Raw genomic sequence first — 15,028 nt, 5'->3', positions numbered from 1 at the left:
TTAAAAATAATAGATAAAAAGATTAAATATTTAGTTTAAAATATAGTAATTCTAATTTAAATATTTTGATAAATAATAAAAATTAAAATATTTGATATATTTTTAGTGTTTTAATAATTTATTGAACATATCTAAACTAGATAATAATTTAATTTAGTTAGTAATATATAATTGCTATGATATCAAATTTGATTAGTGATGTAGTATATTAATTTTTGTATTGTGATTTGATAATTAAAATTTTTAAATTTTAAAACTTATATATATTAGGTATTTTAATATTTAGTTAGCATATTTTATAAATAAATATAATTTATTAAAATAATAGAAAAATATTTAAACACTTAAATGTGGGCAAAATGGACATTTGCTAATAAAAGAAGCAAAAATGATGCAAATTGGCATCACCGGCGCATTCAACACTCTCCATTAAATTCTAATGGAGAGAGGGCATATTGTTGCGTTTTAAATAATATAAGGGGTTTTTTATTTATAAACATAACATATGGGAACTTTACACTATTTTTTAAAAATACAGGGAATGTTATGCAATTTATTCTTTTTAATACTTACGTTCTCAACACATCCAAAATTCGAATACAATTTTTTTTTTTTTAAAAAAAAAAAGAAAAACTTTATATCAGAAGCATTAGATTGTATCCTTGATAAAGTTTTAGGTAATAATTCTTGAAAACCATGTTGGTGCTATAGCTAATATGTTTTGGTGTCTAATGATGTTAACCCTATCCCATCAACTGACAATGACCCCTAATTTCCCGGAATGTAGAAACCAAATGAAAGAGGTTATTTCAACTAATTGTTATTTGCCTCTATTCCAACCAAATGCACTTATGTGGTAAAACTCCTAATTGGGTTGCAGGAGTTGTAATATCTCACCCAATCATTCAACATATACCACACCTAAATATTTATAGAATGATTGATTTTATTGAAATTTTTAGGGTTCGTTTGACTCAAGTGAAAATAAAATGGGAGTGAAAATGAAAAGGTAAGAAGAAGGGAAAGAATAATAATTTTTTTTTAAAAAAATTATTTGGTATGATTGGAAGGAAAATAAATTTTAAATATTTTTTGTTGTTTGTTATAAGGAAAATAGATCGAGAAGAAAATATTAATTTTGTAATTCTACCGATGAACCTTTTCTCTTCATTTTGTATTAGATAATAAAAATTTAAAATAATTTTAGTATTTAAAACCCTTATTAGTAAAAATATTCATCATACAGTAAAAATAATATTTTTTATTAATAAAAATATTTATCCAAACGAGTATTGAAACTATTCGGTTTAATTAAATAAAAACTACTACAAATGACCTCAAATAAATAATTTGAATTCAAATAAATATGTGTTTTTTTTTTTTGTCTTTTTGATCTTATACTTCCACTTTTCCACTCAATTTTGGATGAAAATGAAATTAGACTGCGATGGAGTTTTATATACATTCAGTTTTAATTTTCTTCCAACTATTCTCTCAACAAAGTACTAATTTTTTCATATACATCCATTTTTACTTTCTTTTTCACCACAACCAAACAAACCTTTAGTATTTTTAACTAAGACGTACACATATAAATTTGTAAATGATAAATATATATTTGTGTAAATGATAAAAATATATTTGATTCCAAAAACTTGCTACATATTCCAAATATGATAATATTGAGAACTTTGCCAATGGGTTATATTGATGTACCATATCATATAGTGGATTGTATTTAAGGTAAATTATAACGACTTTTTTTTTTCAGATTTGATATAATTATAAATACATTTTTGTTTGTTTAAAAAATTATCAATATACTCCTGATGTTTGATGAAATTATATAATCTTTGAATAGAGGTATGAAATTATTAATTATGTCCTTATTGTATTTTTTTTTAAAAAAAAATCGGATGGGATGGATGAAAAATTTGAAAACAAAACAAAGAGAATGATTATTCAATAAAATTAAAAGAATTAATATTTTATTCTCAATCTATTTTTTTTATACATATAAATAAAAATATTTGACCTTACACTTCTTTTTTCTCTCAATTGAATCAAACGAGCCTAGGTTAATTGTTAGTGAAAAATCATTACTCTTGAAAATTCAATCTACCTATATAATTATATATAAAGTAAATAATAATAAAAAAGAAAAAATATAAAGAAAATCGTAAAATGAAAAACAGATAAAAATGTTTAAAGAAAAGGGAAAAAGAATGGACCGAGAAAAAGAAAACAAACCAAAATCTAAAAAATATCGCTATAATTGGGAGCATTCTAACAGACAGAGAGAGAGAAAAGTAGAAAACTTGAGCAGACTTCGACACAGTCCATATCTGTAGACTTTCACTGTCCGAAGAATTCACACAATTAAATACACAAAGGAAAAAGAAAAACAATCATATGTTTTAGGAAAGATTTGATTCAGCTCTTTTGAGGAATCGAAGTGGTGAGGCTGTCAGATTGATGGTTTCATTGACGGTTTTGTGAAAAATAAAATGGGAAGGAATTACTCTGCGAATCCGGATGATTACAAGCTCCTGGAAGAGGTAGGATACGGTGCGAGCGCAACTGTTTACAGAGCGATCTATTTGCCTGCCACTGAAGTGGTGGCTGTCAAGTGCTTGGATCTCGATCGGTGCAATAGCAATCTGGTTTGTTCATTTTCTCGGTTTCCTCCATTTCTTTGTGATTTTGTTACCTCGTTTATTTCCACATGTTTTTGAGTTTATTTCAGTTTATTTTTGTTTGAGGTGATTTTTTGATCTATTTGGAGTGTGTTTCTGGTATTGCTTTGACTTTCAATGCGTGAACTTCTGTGTGGAATTTGAGATCGCGGTGTTTGGAGGAATCGCTCTGAAATTGATTAAGTCGACCATCCGAGTTAGGTAGTGTGTAGAGGGTGAATTTTTGACATTTGAAGTATTGAAAATGGTGTAAGCTGGGCAGTTAGAGAATGTCGAATTGCTCTATTTTTGTTTCTGTAATTTATTCATGAAGTTTGAGGCTGATGTATGCAATGCTTTTGGATTAGTTCTCTGCCATTGGCATTGACTGCCCTGAAATCCAATGTAAAAGATGCTGGCAACCATGAATAGCTTCAGTTTGACTGCCATATCGTTTACCTTGACAAGTACCATTATAGTGAGTTAACTTAGAAAATTCTATGAATATCAAGCTTCTGAGGGACAGCTGCTCGAGTTGTAACCTGGACCTTCTCTTGTGAGGCTGAATCACTCAATATTATCATTATGCTGTTAACGAAGAAGTTTTGGCTACAAGTTAAATAATGGAGTAATTGATTTTGTAATGCCATATTTTTTCTATGTTAAAGATCATAGATGTCAAGCTGTTATTATCGAAAACCCCTTTCTCGACATCTTGGATTACAGCTCCACTCATAGTTTAGATCTGCAGATAACAAGTTGAAACTCTTTCTTTATACTGATTTCCAGAACTATCAAAGGAATCTATTACTCTTTATGCTGTGTCGTGGAGGAAATAAAAATAGTTTAATTAGATGATAGTGGTCCTTTTATGTTGTCAGTTGCACCTTCGGGCAATCACTGAATGTCAATACCACACTTTTAGAAATGAGTTGACTGGTTGACCAAAATATCAAGCTTCACAGCCTTGTCATCATTGTAAAGTGAAATAAGAAGTCCGAACTTTGGATTTCTTGTACTGTACTCTGTCCAGATTTCCAAGTACTTTTTGAGTGCCTAATATCCTTTAAGGTAGTGCAAATGTCATCTGAAGCACTTACCTCTGCACCAGTTTGATTGATAGCATGGATACCCAAAAGTCGGACTGTTTTGGTTTCCCACTCTGTACCGACACAGGTTGGACATGTTGTGATGTGTCTGACACATTTCCTAGATAATATAAGATTCAGACAAAGAAGACACCGATTGTCCTGGGACACTGCTGGAGACATAAGTTTTGGGGGTGGCAAACATGGTGGCGTCATGAAGGACTTTTGAAAAGTTTTAAGTAATTGAAGGTTTGATATAGGAGAGAGCTCTACAACTTGGTAAAGCAAGTAAAGTTTCCTGCAGTCAAGGCTGATAAGCTCACTAAGATATAGAATAGGCTACTTAGCGATAGAGTCATTTGACTCTCTACTAAAGACAGGTGAGCTGCAATAAGAGAGGAGATCGTTCTATTCAGGAGAAGATCACCAAAAATTGAAAATAGTGAGTTTTCTGCCTTAGTGCTAGATAATGGTGTACTGCGAGAAGGTAAGTATTTAGATGATGAAATGACAGAATGAAGAAAGAAAGTAGAAACTAAGGCAGAAAACTTGGACTGAGGGGGGCTAGGTAAAGTGAAAACTACTAAACTAGGGTTTCTGCTATTCAGGAATTTGCCTTGCAATAACATCTCTTGTTGTCCACTTCTGGTTGTACTGTGTTTTGTGGTTTCATTTTCTGGCAGAAAACGTATGGGCTTGATTTCATTGTTTAACTTGAGCTAATTCATAAGCATGTCTTAGTTGTATCATATCCTGTTGTAATGAAAAATCCGTTGTCTGTATTATATGGTATCCATGTCATTGCAACATTGCTTATATCTCTCTGATGTTAAACTTAAGATTTGGATTCTCAAATTGAGTTTTATCATCGATTGTTTGCCCTTGATGCTTTTTGCTTGTATCTCTCCACGATTAAACTTGTGAAGATAGTATATATGGTCTACCCTTGATTCCTTTTGTGGACCTACGTAGTAAGTATTAAAATGGGTTAACTAGCTGTAAGTAGGAAGAGTTTCTATCTCATGTTAAACTTGTCAAGACCTGTACCCTCAAAATGGGTCTTACGGTCTTACCTATAGTTTACCTTGGTTCCTTCATTGACCTACATCAATATAAAAGAAAACTTTTGGACTGTACAATGACATTGACATTCTAGTCGAGATATTTTGGGGACAGGATCATCAGAATCAAGGCAAGTTGTACAACTTTTTTAGGATGTCGGTTGCTGTATTAAAATTTTAATCCTGAAATATATAAATGAGAATTTATCCTCAAGTCTAATTACTTATCACACTTTTACCTTCCTAGGATACTATAAGTAGTTTAAGTTTCTAAGACGTGTTAATATGAGTTCCTCGGCGAACCTTTCCTAGCATCCAAATCTTCCATTGTTCATGTGCTACTTGTCTTGCATGATGTCAGTAGTTCAGGAAAGTGACCTTATGAAACAGTAGAAAGTTTCAGCTTACTTCCTTCTTGGAAATGTAGAATTGTCTGCATCAATTAGCTTGCTGCTTTTTGAGGTTTATTGCACAGTTGGAATTTATTACGAGCAATGAGAGCTTTCAACTATGGTTTATCCTTAATTATTTTGGCTCATGAATCATATTAGTGATCTTTGACGTTTGCATTTGGAAATTCTTTTATTTCACCAGTCATATGGATTGCAATCACACCAAAACATGCACCTTCTATGAACTCATACTATTTGGAGTAGCACAATTGTTACCAATAGGACTTTTGTTTGCCAAAAAGAAGACACCAGTTAGTTTATCCTAGTTTTCTTTCACCTCATAATTGTTAATGTTGCTAATTGGTGTTATGGTAGTTAGTCGAATGCTACTACGCCACTTGCAGTTTTATTATTGAGCACTTGACCTGAAATTTACAGAGCTGCTATCCGCAATATCCCAATTCATGTAGTAAAGCTGTGACTTGTGGTTATGGTAAAATAAGTGGATGCGACTAGGCTGGCTTTTCATCACTAACTCTCCTTTCGTTGCAGGATGATATCCGGAGGGAAGCTCAAACAATGAGCTTAATCAATCATCCTAATGTCATTAAAGCATTCTGTTCATTTGTTGTTGACCACAATCTCTGGGTGGTAATGCCTTTTATGGCTGAGGGTTCTTGCCTACATCTCATGAAGATAGCATATCCAGAAGGATTTGAAGAATCTGCCATCGGGTCTATCTTAAAAGAAACTTTAAAAGCTTTGGAGTACCTTCATAAACATGGGCATATCCATCGTGATGTTAAGGTTAGTCACTGAGCATTTTTTTATTTACTCTGAACATATTTCTTCTAAATTTGACATATGTTTGCATTGCCATTTCTTTTTTTCCAGGCAGGAAATATATTAATGGATAGTGATGGTGAGGTGAAGCTTGCTGACTTTGGTGTTTCAGCTTGCATGTTCGACAGAGGTGATAGACAGCGTTCAAGGAACACCTTTGTAGGAACTCCGTGCTGGTACATTTGTTGTTTCCATCTCTCTCTCTACCATATATATGCTTGTCTTTGTAAATTTTTAATGGAAAATTGTTTCTGGTGATACTAATTGTGATTGTGTTTAATTTTGTCTCGTTAACAGGATGGCACCAGAAGTATTGCAGCCAGGAACAGGATACGATTTCAAGTGGGTTTTAATACATATTTTCGTAATATCTTGTGCTTTTGTGTTAAGTTATGCATCGATAATGTTGGATAAGCATGTCAAAGGTGTTTGTACATGTATGCATGTATGAAGTTAGTAATACTCCTCTTTGATTGTATAAATGGGTATTCAGACTTAGCATTTTCTAGAGACTACAATAGGATGTCATTGTTCAGTCCTGTTGTATAGATTTAAATGTATGGGCTATCTGTGCAGAAGTTTCTTAGTTCAGTAAATTCTTATTGTGGATTGATGCCATACCAAGTTGAGCCCCTCTTGCTAATGTTCCATCATAATTTATAGAATTAATAGAGGTGCACTGTATTTGATGCATAATTTGTAGCACTTTAATCTATTTTTCAGGGCTGACATTTGGTCATTTGGAATAACTGCACTGGAGTTGGCTCATGGACATGCACCATTTTCAAAATATCCTCCAATGAAGGTATAGATATCTACTTAAGACCTTTGTTGTATTTGTGGAGGCTAATGTAGAGTAATAGTTTTCCTTCCCCCTTTCAATAGGTTCTGCTGATGACCATACAAAATGCCCCTCCTGGACTCGATTATGACCGTGACAAAAGGTTCTCTAAGGTATTCATGATATTCTCATGTGCAAATGTTCATTTAAACACCTTAGATGCTTCTAGGTTATTTTACCAGCCTGTTATTAACCAATCATCGGTTTCGAACAGTCTTTTAAAGAAATGGTTGCAATGTGCTTGGTAAAAGATCAAACAAAGAGGCCGACTGCAGAAAAGCTGTTAAAACATTCCTTTTTCAAAAATGTGAAGCCTCCTGAACTTTCTGTGAAAAAGTTATTTGCTGACCTGCCACCATTATGGAAGCGTGTGAAAGATCTCCAGGTATATCATGGTGATGGCAATTAGCTGGGTTCTGAACTCACGTTTTCTTAATTTTTTTTCTAAGTTGTTTCAAATTGGATGCAGCTCAAAGATGCTGCACAGCTTGCTTTGAAAAGAATGCCTTCAGCAGAACAAGAAGCTATATCTCAGGTTTTAAACATCACTTTTGCGATTTTCTTTCATACTTTCTGGTTCTGGTTAATTTATATGGAGCAATTGTCTTCTCCCTCTTTTAAGGTTGCCTAGCACTTTTTGCTTTTCACTTTTCACAGGGGTTCATTGTCCTGGATTATTTGTCTTTTGTAAAACAAATTTGTGATATCTGATTATTTTTTCTGCAAATGAGTTTCTGTTAATGTTCATTTACATTGTTTAGTGGCATACATCTCTGATTGCTTGAACATTTTCTTTTGTTTGAATGATAATTCTTCTTTGATTGGTGATAAGGATTACGGGTTTGGTAGTTTTTCATTTCTTTTTATTTTATGGTTTTCACCGCAGATGGATAGCCAATATAATCTGAAATGAGAAGTACTATGGGGTGGGTATTTGCCATCTATGACAATGTTAACCCCTTTGCCAATTAGGAGCTAGATTCAGCTAAATTGTTTGTATACAATACTATTATCCTCTTATCATCGGCCAGAATTTAAAAGATTCCCTTTGCTTGTCTATGCTATGATCAATCAACAGTGCAGTCACCTAATTACTCTTGGATTCTTCTTAACCTTTGAGGCTGAACTGGTTGCTGAGTATGGGTTTCTCTCCATTCTTTTTTTGAATTAATGAAATCAACTAGTCATTTGGTGACTGGACAATAAACAGTCTGCTATACATTGGGTTGGCAGCAGTTAAACATTTGGTTAGCAAATCTCAAGAACTAGTTGTGTCTGTGCTTTTTTGTGTTTTCATGATTTATAAGTTTTTCTTGCCTCTTTCAGAGTGAGTACCAGCGAGGAGTAAGTGCATGGAACTTTGATATTGAGGATTTGAAGCTCCAAGCATCTTTGGTATGTGCATGGCAGAAGTTTCTTTTCATGTTCAGCAATCAACATTGAATAACCATAAGCATTATAAGTGGTACATATGGACTGTTTTATTTTTGGCAGCTGCATGAAGAGGATGAAATACAAGAAATCAAGGAAGAGGAAGACAACCTAAAATTTTATATGAGCCAAAAGGTCATTGGCATTTTTCTTTCTTTCTTTCTTTCTTTCTTTCTTTGTTTTTTTTGCATAAACCAATCCATTATTATGGAGCTCCTTGTCTATTTTCTATATCTATTTTAATGCTTGTTAGAGCCGTAAATTATAAATTTTCGCTTGTTTGTTCATAGATGACATCAAGTTCTCTGGTGAAAACAGTAACAACAAGCAATAATTTGGACAGGTGATTATACAAGCTCTACTCCATTATGTGAATCCCATATTCAACTTAAGTTATGTTCTAAACCTTATGAGTTTATTTAATTATGATCTGGTAGATATGAATCCTTTCAGCTGATATGAGTAACTGTTTTATTTTTTAATTTATTATTATTATTACTACTATTATTTAGCGACATGGTCTTTATACACAATGAACATGCGTTGATCTGTGTTTTCAGTCAAGCACATTTCTGAACAAGTTTATGCTTTGCCTCCTCTCCAGAGAAAAAGCAAATGGTAATGAGGTCCTTGTGGCTGAGAGTCAGACAAAGAAGGACAAGGTTTCTGAAAGTGATTTAACAGCATCAGACAATCAGGGAAAAAATGGACTCAAGAAGAGTGCATCAAAAGCTGAGCTGCTACCTCCAATGCTAGAGAAAGATGCGGCACAAGCCAAGACTAAAAATCAGACAGGCAGACCTCGTCAAACGCAAAGTGGACCGCTCATGCCCGGTACTGTGCTAAGTCATTCGCTGTCAGAAAGAACGCGCAAGTTAGAAAGGTTTATTATAATTTATTGATTGCTTCAGCTGTCCTTTATATTCTTGTTATGCTTAAATAACATATGTAATTTAAGCTTGAAAGGAGATTCTTCTTAGTCCATTTAGGAGCTGATAAATGTCTTAGCTGGAGTCTTAGGGTGCATAATTGGTAGCCTGAAAGCAGAACTATAATAGTGCCCAGCCTGTTGCTCATGTTTCCTTTGGTGTTGATGCTCTTAACTAGACCTTGATACCCGGTTCCCTGATCCTAATATGCATGCAAGTGTTCTACTGCAATTTACAGTCATAATTGTAGATGTGGAGTGGACAGTTTGTGCCAGTGGAGGATTAGGCAAGACCAAGTAGTCTTGATGTTGCTCCCAACAGTTCAGAGGGTGTTTGGCTAAGCTTATTTAAAAGATCTTATAAGCTCATACATCTTATAACAAGCTTATATTCATGAAGTTTTTGCGTAAAATAAGATTATGGAGCTTATAAGAAGTTAGCGTTAGCAATGACAAATTTGTAATTAATTTGCAGAAATTTGTTAAGTTGGCAACTCCTTACTTGTTTTTTAAAGAACTTGTAAGTTCTTAACATCAAGCTTATAAGATCTTTTTCTCAAAAAATTACCAAACACTTTGTAGCATCTTATAAGCTCTCAAACATGTTATAAGTTGTCTTAAAGAGCTTATAAGCTCACCAAACATCCTCTAAGTAGAAAATTAGCATGACTATTGTAATAACTTCTTGCATCTGCAATGATCTCAACTGTTTTCATTGTTTAAAAACCAAATACAATACTCTCCAAGTAGACTTGTTTATATGTCAATACCAATTTTCTCCAGTCAAGTACATAGCACTGCTGTTAATGATGAGTTTCTTATCTTATGATCCAAAAGATAATACTATACGATGTTTGTTGCATTCAACTATTTAATCCGAGTTAAAACGCATTTGTAATTTTTTGGTAGAAGGATGCTTCTTTTTGTGGGTGGGCATCAATCATTTTCATCTTCACCTTGTTGAGCTATAGATTTTAGCACAGAGATTTGAAAAAGTTCATAGGTTGCTGTAAAATTCAGATTCTTAAGAGAGCATATTCTACTTTCTCGTCCTTTGTAATTTTTCGTGCTATAAAGAGCATGAAGGAAAGGAGTTTAATTTGGAATTAGGAGTGAGCAATTTATTAGCTCTTGATTCTTTATACATGATCCAGCAAAAGGTGAGTAAGTTTACCTTAACATTCTTTTCCAGAGTAGCAAAATCGGTGTTATATGTACATGGTCAGTTACAGGTTTGTGCACTTTAGCAGGAGAGTTCATCTACCTTTTTAATTTCATTGGGAAATAAAACTCTGATCATCAGGTGTGAGATTGACGACAACCAAGTGGCTGAAAAGGCTCAGCAAGTACGAAGAGCTCCCAGTTTTAGTGGTCCTCTAAACCTTCCTAACCGAGCTTCAGCAAACAGTTTATCAGCTCCAATAAAATCTTCCGGAGGTAATAATTTTAATATGAGATTATGAGTTGTCATGCAATCACTAAACTGCAGCTTTGCATGGAAAAAATTTTCGGAAGCACTTAACATGTTGTATCTTTATTTCAAGGTTTTAAAGATTCCCTGGAGGACAAATCAAAAACAAATTTGGTACAAATAAAAGGGCGGTTCTCTGTAACATCAGAAAATGTAGATCTTGTAAAGGTACAACTACATTGTCATAGTACTTCATTCATTTTAAGAAGTGTTGCTAACTTAATTATAATGACTAGGATATTCCATTATCTACAGTTGCTAGACGAAATTCTCAGGTATGTAGGAATGTGTTATCTTGACTGGTTAACCAAGATGATGAGCATTTTGGTTCTATATTCACTTCTTTTTAATTTTGTTCTCAGGGATCACCACTAAGGAAGTCTGCTAGTGTTGGGAACTGGATATTTGACTCTAAGCAAATGGTTTGTATGCTTCTCTTTGTATCGTTTGACATTTATTTCTCTAAGCCCTGTGCTTCCAAGTGGATTTCTTGCTTTTCTTCTAGTCATATAGTTCTTGGTTTTCAGCCCCACAGCCAGCCACCAAAGGAAATTGGCAACAGTAATGTGCCTGCTTCAATTCTCATGCCTCATCTTCAGAATCTCTTCCAACAAACATCAATTCAACAAGTAAGTGTTTCTAAAGTTCATTTACATCCAGTAAGAGTTTGGACTCGTGCTGTCTCATTATGCATTAATTCAGCAAGTTTAACAGGTGCGTGTCACTCTCTCTTTTATCTTGTTCTCATTTCTTGCCACCTCCACTACAGGATCTTATCATGAATTTGTTGAGTAGCTTGCAAACGGTGGAGCTAGAAAATGGTGCGTTGAAAATTTGATGGTCGATATGTTTATGCATTAACTAAAGGATTATGGACATGTTTAACTGAAGTTTGTCTTTTTTGTAGCTCCTCAAAATGGAAAACTGCCTCCTTTACCTCGTGCTGCAGAAAACAATGGCAGCGTAAGCACACTTCAAACTCCCCACAATAAGTTGTTTTTTTCTGGTGCATTTGTGATCTTCTCTTAGAAAGACTAGTGAAGAAGGAAAGCTTTAGCTTCAAGGACATAATTTATAATCCAAACTTTTGTCACTCATAGTAATGTCTTTGAGTTAATCAAATTATGCGCTTAATTACATTTGTACCTTTCTAAATTGCTTACATCGGATTCTTGGTGGTTGTCAAATTGTCCATAAGGAACTGTAACTTCTTGTACATTTATCTGCACTATACACAATATTCATTACACAAGTATGGTTTATAAGACTGGATGAGTACATCTTTTGCATTTAGTCGAAAGTCTTTTGTTATGCTTGAACTGGAGGATTCATATGCCACATCATTGTTTGAATGTGGAGTTGTGCATTGAACTGAGCCCTGATATAAGAATTTACTTAAGCATAGTTGGGAGTTTATTTGCCAACTTCTTTTGTGCTGCATATCACCTGATATTTTGATTTTGACTTGTGAGTTCGCGTCATGTACATGCCATCTATTACTGTTTCATCATATGACTTGGCTACTGGTCTAAAGTGACCTTGAAGCTTCTTTCTTTTAATATTTTTCATTCGACGGTGCTAGATAGCCAAGTTACTTGAGCTTGTTTTTGCCAGTTCAGCTATCTGAATACTCGATCTGAGTTTGAGCCCGGATATGTGTATCTTTACTGTTAGTCTAGAACTACTATCTTCTTTTTAGATCTAGCATTCTATGAGAAATCATTTCCTATGAATCTCTGGCTTGAGATTCTTTTTGCAATTCCCTATTATCTGATGCTGAAGTATAATTGTGGTCTAGATCAAGCCTTTAGATTTTACTACTGCTCAATCTTCATCTCAGAATTCCCAAGCTTTGGAGTGTCTTGGCTTGTTTGGATCCATGATTTTTTGAGATTCTGATAATACTTATGCTTGTCAGTCTTTGACTTAAATTCAATACTACAGTCAATATTAATCTGGATAGCTTCATGATATTGAATACTTTGTTCATGACAGGCTGAATTAATTGTTTCTGAAAGGGAAAGAATGCTGCTTTTGAAGATCTCTGAACTTCAAGCAAGGTGCATCTTTTGTAACTGACTCAGAAAAATTGGAAAAATATTTAACTCAATGAGCATATTATCTTTTTACTTTTTCTATTTCATTCTAGTTTCCAATAGAAGCTCAACTTTCTTTCTCGCCACCTGCAGGATGAATAGCTTGACCGATGAATTAACTGCTGAAAAACTAAAGTACATGCAAGTGAGTTACCTGGCAGCATTTGTACAATGTGATCGTATTCCTTGTTTTCATTCTTGAGATCATATGATTAGCTATATGTTCTTCAATAATATTGATGCTAATCATGGAATGCTGAAACGTTAGACTTCTCCAATACAGCCTATGGTCCTCACAGATTTTCCTATCTAATGTTTGTTTTTTCTGCTGCTGGCAGTTGCAACAACGACTAAATGCTGTTTCTGCCCGTGAAGAGGATGAAGACAGAAGAGAAGGAGATTCATGATTTCTAGAAAATTTGTTTTCAATTTTTTAAATTATAGCGCCTCATAAACTCGGGTAAGATCTTCAATTACATGTAATCTTATATATTCTGGTTAAGTATGTAACACTCGTTTAGTGCTGCCATCCTTGTGACATTTTTGCAACTCCTGTTCTGTTCATCCGCAGGGTAAAACATGTAGGAAGAGGTGAAGGATATTGTTCGTATATCTGGAATGATGGTTCTCCATCAGCTGTTTTATAAGACTGTATGAAGGATTCCAGCCTTTATCGACAACAACTAATAAGGAGATAATCAGTCGAAGAAGGTATTCCGTTCAATTATTTGGTTGGTGCAAATGGAAAATTAGCTCCTTGTGCAGATGGTGTTGTGCCAGTGTGAATTATTTGCTGAAACCCATCTTCAGTATGAGATAGAAACCCACAGGGAACTCTGATCAAAAGAAGAAACCACAGTGCACATTTCACTGTATTCTGTAGATTGTTATTTTGTGTTGTTTTAGCCTGAATGCCTTGTGAAACTGTAATTCTGTGAATAATGTATTTTGTAACAGTATGTGCTGGCATATAAGAGCTGGCCGCCTTACAATGCACTACCTCTCTCTCTCACACGCACACAAAAAAAACCACACACACATACACAGGGGGATCTATCATTTACGCCCCATTTACTTTCTATTTATTATGTTTAATAAGCAACTTAATGTATCCAAGTAAAATATTTGTTTTGAGGTTCATTTTTAATTCAAAATTTCAAAAATTTAGTATAGTTAACATATAAGTTTTTCTTATTCCATCACCCAAACAACTTATATCGCAAAATAAGCTGAAAGGAAATTCAAGTGCGTTTATATGTGGAATTAGACTGCCGAAATTCTACGCACAACTTTTACCTTCATATTTTGCAATAAGCTTCAAATTCAAATCATATTTCTTTCCTAGTTAAATGGGATTAAGATGTAGGGTTAAACGTAATTTATCTCCTTATGATATTGAAAAAGAGCAATTTGCTCTCTTATAAAAAAACATTAGCAATTTATTCCTCTGAATTTTAAAAAATAAAGCAAAAAAACATTAGCAATTTATTCCTCTGAATTTTAAAAAATAAAGCAAAAAATTCCTTATGCGGTTGCATGAGTTACATGCGCTTTTTTATTTAGTTTTTAATTTTTTTAATAAAAGGGCATTTACATTAGTTAGAATTGTTAAATTGATTTGAATTTAAGGTCCAAATTTAATTGGCAGCTCAATAGCCTAGATTTTATTTCATTCCAATTAATGGTATAGATTTAATTGTATATTTTGGGTAATCTATATTATATGAAATTTAGTCAAAATATATGTCATATATTTATAATTATATTATATATCTTAATTAAGGAAACACCAACTTTATGCTAAGAAAGCAAATGCTCCTTTGATCAATTGAAGGTGGATTATTTGGCATATGTTATACCTTCGGAAGGAATTTCTACTGACCCTCGAAGAATTGAATGCATGCTCAGTTGGCCTACTCCTACTATAGTTAAGGCATTGAGGGGTTTCCTAGGCCTTACTGGTTACTGTAGAAAAATTATTAAAGAGTATGGATTTATGAGTAAACCATTAACCACACTGATCAAGAAAGATAGTTTTGCTTGGAATGAGGAGGCAAATACTGCATTCAAGCAATTAAAAGGAGTTATGACTAGTGCACCAGTTCTAGCCTTACCAAAATTTTCAAAACCTTTTGTGGTAGAAATAGATGCTTGTGGGAGAGGTATTGGGGTTGTGTTGATACAGAATGGAAAACCTATTGC

General features: G+C 33.7%; 1 protein-coding gene across 1 annotated transcript; it reads left to right on the top strand.

Moving 5' to 3' along the window:
* LOC105156045 (serine/threonine-protein kinase BLUS1) lies at positions 2,279-13,825 on the top strand. The gene is made up of 23 exons (XM_011072074.2): positions 2,279-2,663; positions 5,769-6,023; positions 6,111-6,235; positions 6,357-6,401; positions 6,783-6,864; positions 6,945-7,013; positions 7,115-7,285; positions 7,370-7,435; positions 8,227-8,295; positions 8,395-8,466; positions 8,622-8,674; positions 8,936-9,214; positions 10,563-10,696; positions 10,804-10,898; positions 10,967-11,005; positions 11,093-11,152; positions 11,258-11,359; positions 11,500-11,551; positions 11,638-11,693; positions 12,726-12,790; positions 12,920-12,971; positions 13,165-13,286; positions 13,398-13,825. The coding sequence occupies exons 1-22, from the start codon at positions 2,508-2,510 to the stop codon at positions 13,231-13,233; spliced, it is 2,166 nt and encodes a 721-aa protein (XP_011070376.1). The 5' UTR covers positions 2,279-2,507; the 3' UTR covers positions 13,234-13,286; positions 13,398-13,825.

Source organism: Sesamum indicum, linkage group LG2 (assembly GCF_000512975.1).
Source record: "Sesamum indicum cultivar Zhongzhi No. 13 linkage group LG2, S_indicum_v1.0, whole genome shotgun sequence".
In the NCBI taxonomy this organism is placed as follows: Eukaryota; Viridiplantae; Streptophyta; class Magnoliopsida; order Lamiales; family Pedaliaceae; genus Sesamum; species Sesamum indicum.
The sequence above is the reverse complement of the archived record's forward strand: the minus strand, read 5'-3'. Positions and strand labels throughout refer to the sequence as shown.